Below are 5968 nucleotides of genomic sequence, written 5' to 3' on the forward strand. Positions count from 1 at the left end.
GTTAGTGTGTGGGAAAGGCATCGTCATCACACCTGACGTGGCCTGTGGAACTTGTCCTTTCGGTCCGATGTTTCAGAAATATACGTGTCACGTATTCCTAGCGGAGGATGGTGGGTCCTGCGGCGATGTGTTGCGGTCAGGTCCACCGATAACGGCACAGCGGGCTCACCAGTAGAGCCTGTTCCCGACACGGCATTTCCTTCCTTCCGGGCTTGTCTGGGCGCCTTGTCAGGGATACCTGTTCAGGGGCCGCTGCAAGGGAAATTATTAGTTTGATCATATCTCTCGCATTTTCTCATGGAGTATTATATGTCTATGACTCTATGCCACCGGAAATTTATTATCATACAGAACAGACACATCAGACATTTAAAACCATTGACACTGAAGCCAAACTAGGTGTAATGTGACATGCCATTTTATTGTCAGGACGTTTTTGTTTTCTGAAGATATATTAATGTATAATGCATGTTTTGTCTACAGTGACATATGTTAACAGTGCTGTCTTTATCCTCCAGGACTGTGTAAATTGAGTGGTGCATAAATGTAATTATTATTTTGTCTTTAGTGGCACATGTTTACATTGCATATCTTTTTATGTACAGTTGTATAACTAGAGAGGCACATGACACTTAAACAATCAAGCCGAAAGGCGACTGTTATCAACCAAAGACACACAGATGACAGTGACAAATCGTAGTTGTTTTAAGTGGTTACACTTCATTAATCTCACTTGACCATGACTCCTTTGTACCCAGGACCCCCTGTCCTCATCCGCCCTTGTTCAACATCTTTGTAACACAAGATTGAATGTTCTTTACATTGACTAGACCTACTGGAGTGGGAGGAGTTGTGGTCTTTAGACAGTTCAGACTGCCACAGGTTGAGAAGGAGAGCCCCTTCAGACATCTCTAATGGTTTGTTGTGTCTGAGGGAACCCCGATCGGTTCATTTCCCCTGGCAATTTCACGCCCTGGCTGTCAGACCCTGTACCCAAGGTCAAGTTGGTCCAGCCCCCAGCCCCACCACTCTCATGTACAGCCCTTCTAGAATTTCCAGCAGGTGCAAAGTGGGAAGAGGTCCAAATCACCAGCTTTTCAAACTCAATCACTTCACAGTGCTCTGCAGTGTTATTGCTCTTGTGCACACCATATCAAAATACAATCACAGAGGTCTGATGCCATCCCCCAAGGTTAGCACAGCCATTATTCTGAACATTATGTTCTGGCAGTGAGATAGCCTGGCCTGGGGATATGTCAGTTCCTGTAGAGTTCTTGTTTGAAGACCAAGGCTACCCAGTGTCCAGCCATAGGCCAAGGTCTCCTGAATTCATTTATGAAAAGGTAGTATAGGTTGGGATGAAATGTAGGTTGAGAATGGTTGTGTTGTCTCACAGGAATGTCTCTTTGGCATGTTTATTTCAGGAACTACCAATTCCAGCTTAGTCTTCTTTAGTGTTCATTCAGATGCATGCTTTTAGAAAAGTTTTGGTTCATTTGTTGGTATGTTGGTCGACATCATCAAGTCAATGTTGTGTGAGCAGTGCATTTTGTTCCTTGAGCTCTTCTAAAACAAATGCATTGCATTATGGTGATGACAAAGAATCAAGTTGCAATTACTAATATATTGTACACTTAGTTATTTACATGAATAATCTTATCAATCTTTTTTCATACTACATGTATTCACAATTCATACCATGTGTATTGCATGTACTTCATAATGAAAAAAATACTGTATACTATAGATTTCCAAGGTCATTCCATTACTTTAAACTCAATAATATTGTTAGTTCTTGATTTTGTTCTTCTTGTAAATGAAGTTCTTCCAGTTTTGTTATATTTAGGATCATGACTTCATTGATGCACATGGCCTTGTAATCAAGTACAGGTGCACATGGAGCAAGCAGCCAAGGTTGTGCTGAATTAAGTACTCAGACAGGCATTTGTGCTTCATAAGTCCAACTATCCACTTAATGACACAGGAAAATTCAGCTGCTTAACTCTCTTCGGTTTGAATTTGAAATAAGACAGATGGTCAAAGAAATGCCCTTGTGATAAAGCCATACTAAAGTCAGTGTACTTCCTTGACCTTAGCCATAAGTTACTTTCACTTTTAATGTTGCCTCTCTTCAAGGACCGACTGACACATTACTATGATTCTTAGTGTGTAGACAGCTTAATTAAGTGATGCTTGATATAAGTAGATGACAATTATGCAAATCAGGAGCTAATTTGTATAATTAACAAGGATACTCTATAAATATGCTGTGTTCCATAATGGGACTATGGAACACTTGTGACATCATGTAACTGAGAAAGAGAGGAATATCTGAAGATATAGATTACGTAAATGAAGACCTAATTTGCATAACTAATGGGAAATTGCTATAATTTCATAGCAGTGACTGCCAGAAATTTCATACTTCCTGCATTCGGAAGTTAAGTAAAGGTGAACATCAATGAGCATTTATTTAAATCATGACCTCATTAGCATAATTTATAAGGAAGTGCTAGAATAGCCTGTAATTGGGCGTAGAATGTGAACTGATCATGTCACCAGTATTCATGTACAAAATGAAGTTCATCTTTAGGGAGGTGATGATTAGGGACGAACCAAGAAGAATGGGGGTGTAGGCATGAAAAACGTATTACTGCTAATTTGATTAGTAAGATACTCTATGATTGGCATAGATAAATTGACACAGTGTTGACCTGAGTGAAAGTGAACATTATTCACACCAGCATTTTAAACCTTCTGTTTAGCCTTCTCAATCCATTCGTAAGTATTCATAAATAGTGTCTCTGCATGGATTTTGATACTATTGTCATGTAATATGTACTTTTTATCAGCTAAGTTATACTACTGGTAGAACTGGGCAAAGCAAGTATGTATATATACCTTGAAAAAGATTGGATGACTTCTTGTTCCAAATATAAATAGTCAAGACTGAGGAGAAATTGATCCTTAGGATTGACTGGAGCGACTCCAATCCAGCTTGCCTGGCCTTCACTTCACTGTGTTGACTGGAGGCTTTTGCTATGGTGTTTGATAATCCTCTGTAAAACAACTCGAAATACTATTGGCCATGAATAGACTCAATCCAAGTCTTTTTTTTTTGTTTTTTGCCCAAAGTAGGATTTGTTCCGCAGGAATTGGCAAGGAGTATTTGGTTGATCAAGGTCCTACCCTCATCCTATAAGGCTAGCCTCTGGTGTAATGGAGGAAGTGCAGTAAAGGAAACCAAGTACATGCTCCCATATAGGGCAGTTATGTCTTACACAGGATGTACTCATCCTGTCTGGATCAGCTGGAAGGACGGTTTACAAGGTCTCCTGTAACTGAGCAATGATTACAATAAAAGGACACAGGAAATCATAGTGCTTGCACTAAGTTGTGCAGTAGGGACTGTTAATGATGGCCAAAGTGCATGTTTGTTATTGGTACAAGATTTTTCTAACAATCTAAACACTTTTTATAGAGAATAGAAGAGTCAGGTTAGACTAGTGAGAAAGTGAAATAATCAAATATATGTACTGTACTAAATCAATGGACAAAAAGGTAATAAAGATGACACATGTTTAGCTAAACAGTTTTGATTAGGCATCATTGTAATGTTGTAACAAATACTGTTATCCTGAAATCTTACAAAAGACTTTCCTATTTAGATGTTACTTAGACGTTATAGAATAATGACATTGATATGGCCTGGCTCTAAGCCTAGAGTAAATGTTTTACCACTTGAGCATTACTTGTCAGCCTTCTTAGATCCTTTGTTTTGACAACAGGTCAGACGTCTGCCCAGGTGAGAGCACACCTCAGACAAGAGCAATACCCCTGACATGTCTGAGGCTTTAACTTCCTGCTGAGATGCACCATTGGGGCATCTTCACTGTACCATAGGCTGGTTAGCCTTGAAACTAGTCATCTTTACTGGGTCCTCCCAGATCCATGGACAAGGTACATTCATTCCAAGTGCTGGTGCATATCTCTGACAGAGAGTGATTGGAAAAGGTGCTGTCAGGCCAGTGATGGTAGTGCCAGGGTCATCAATTATGTGCTGCTAAAGGGAGAGAGTAATGGGCTTGCTGTACTTTCTGATTAGGACCATGTCCTGTAAACTGTGACTACATCATGTACCTCCATAATTCTTGGCCTTCACCCAGAACATGGGTCTGACTTCTCAGTAGTATGTTAAACACTTCTGGGAGTCAGTATTGACAGGCCTAATCCAGGCATTCTGATTGAAGTACTGTGATGCTAGATGCCTACTATTCCAGTAGGATGTATCAGTGAACTAGGGATTTTATCCAGGGTGAATGCTGACTGATTGAAGTTGTTTAGGATCAATAAATTGCCATCTAGACTTACTTTTAAGTCAAGGTCTGCTTGTACATAAGCTATGATAGAGGAACATCATCTGCAGATTTTTTGGGCCTTCACCTCATGTGACACATGAAGTAGTCTGGAACCAAGTTTCAAAGTCTTTTTCTTTAGGTGGGGTATAGTGGTATCATATTAGTCTGATATGATACCACTATACCCCACCATTATCAGTTGTCTTGTACCATAACATTTCTGTAGAAACCATTGCAGATAGGGATGCGTTGTGATGGAATGATCACCTGATCACCAAAATGGAGTTGACGGGAATGGACTAGACCAGAACATTATTGGCTTTTCCTCAAAATACATGTAAAAGTACAAATTACTGAAGCTGAAAGGTCACATGTGGTTTGAAAAATGCTACATGGGGCCATTTTGCCACAGGGAAGAAAAATAGCCAAGTTGCTGAGTGGCCACTTCATTTGAAAATGAAGTCGAGCACTGTAGACTTCCTATTTGCAGACTTTCTATTTGCAGTTCTATTCTTGGGTCCGGAAAGGAAGCAGAAATTGGATGTCGCTAGGCTAATAATTGAACGTCGCAGGTGACCAGAGGATATGAAGGAAATTGTTGGGTAATGAAAGTGTCCTTCTTTCCTGTTGAGATGGACTTATATAGCTAGACAAGTAGGTGTAACCGGTTTTTCAATTAGTGGTTTCAACCGGTTTTGAAAGTCTGGTATATTAACGGGGTCTTAGGCTAGGGAATGTGGTGATGTTTTTTTGAGGGGGACTGTTACATTATTATGCCATATGCTTATGTGCTACATGTATTATAAGAGGGCATTGTAATCATGACTTTTAAATGTTCTTGCAGATACCACTTTACATGTAGTGTAGAGAAGAAAAGTTGCGTAGATATTTTAAAAAAGGACATAATTATAGCTATCTGATTACAGATGACTTTATTACAAAAATTTGTCATCAATTTTTATGTATGTAAAAAGATGAATATTGATTTTGTAATGGTTCCATATTCTTGGCCAAACCCCAACAATTTTATTGTTAGGCCACACTGATTTAATTTTATGGATGACATCCTCTGGGGACCACAAAACTAATGCGAGAGGGCGAAAAAAAAAAATTCAGCAAAAAAAAAAAAATGCTGCTTAACCACAGGAATACAAAGCCGATATTGCGGATTGAACCACAGGACACAGTGACTGCATCAAACAAGTTTTTATTTGCAGGAGGTAGATGTAGTTAGTCTTATTCAGGTCTCATCCTCCTTCACAGCTTCCTCCTTCGCAGCTTCCTCCTTCGCAGTTTTCTCTCCCTACAGAAAAATGTAAAAGGTATTGCTTGACCTACATTGTAGGTAGATATATACATGAATTATATATACAGTATATAGTTTATACTTTATACCCTATAGAAGTGCATACAACAAGGGGATTGAATAGATGTGGATTTTATTTCAGATAAAAGTTTGAGATCAATATTTTGGGCAAAATGTAAAAGGTAGAGCAGAAACAGTACCCACCTGAAAGTTAGTGGTCCATCTTCTTCCTCTCTAGATCCCTTCCTCTCCAGCTTTCTCTTTACTCTTGTACGCTCTTCAACACGAGTGGCTTTGCAAACCT

At 39.3% G+C, this 5968-nt stretch overlaps 1 protein-coding gene and 1 long non-coding RNA gene across 3 annotated transcripts in view; one reads left to right on the plus strand and one right to left on the minus strand.

Moving 5' to 3' along the window:
- The window catches only part of LOC109469772, a 33395-nt gene that overhangs the window by 1960 nt on the left and 25467 nt on the right, over nt 1–5968 (plus strand). The window contains exon 2 of one of the 2 annotated variants that reach the window (XM_019768408.1): nt 3789–3805. The exons of the other annotated variant lie outside the window; for it this stretch is intronic. Within the exon in view, the coding sequence (XP_019623967.1) occupies nt 3789–3805 (17 nt within the window). The remainder of the gene's footprint in view (nt 1–3788; nt 3806–5968) is intronic. 2 annotated transcript variants of the gene reach the window in all.
- LOC109469773 overlaps nt 5496–5968 on the minus strand; it is an 850-nt gene continuing 377 nt past the window's right edge. Inside the window, exons 2-3 of the long non-coding RNA XR_002140215.1 lie at nt 5869–5966; nt 5496–5661 (exon numbers count right to left, since the gene is read on the minus strand). This is a non-coding gene — a long non-coding RNA (uncharacterized LOC109469773). The remainder of the gene's footprint in view (nt 5662–5868; nt 5967–5968) is intronic.

Source organism: Branchiostoma belcheri, unplaced genomic scaffold, assembly GCF_001625305.1.
Source record: "Branchiostoma belcheri isolate BF01 breed outbred unplaced genomic scaffold, Haploidv18h27 scaffold21, whole genome shotgun sequence".
In the NCBI taxonomy this organism is placed as follows: Eukaryota; Metazoa; Chordata; class Leptocardii; order Amphioxiformes; family Branchiostomatidae; genus Branchiostoma; species Branchiostoma belcheri.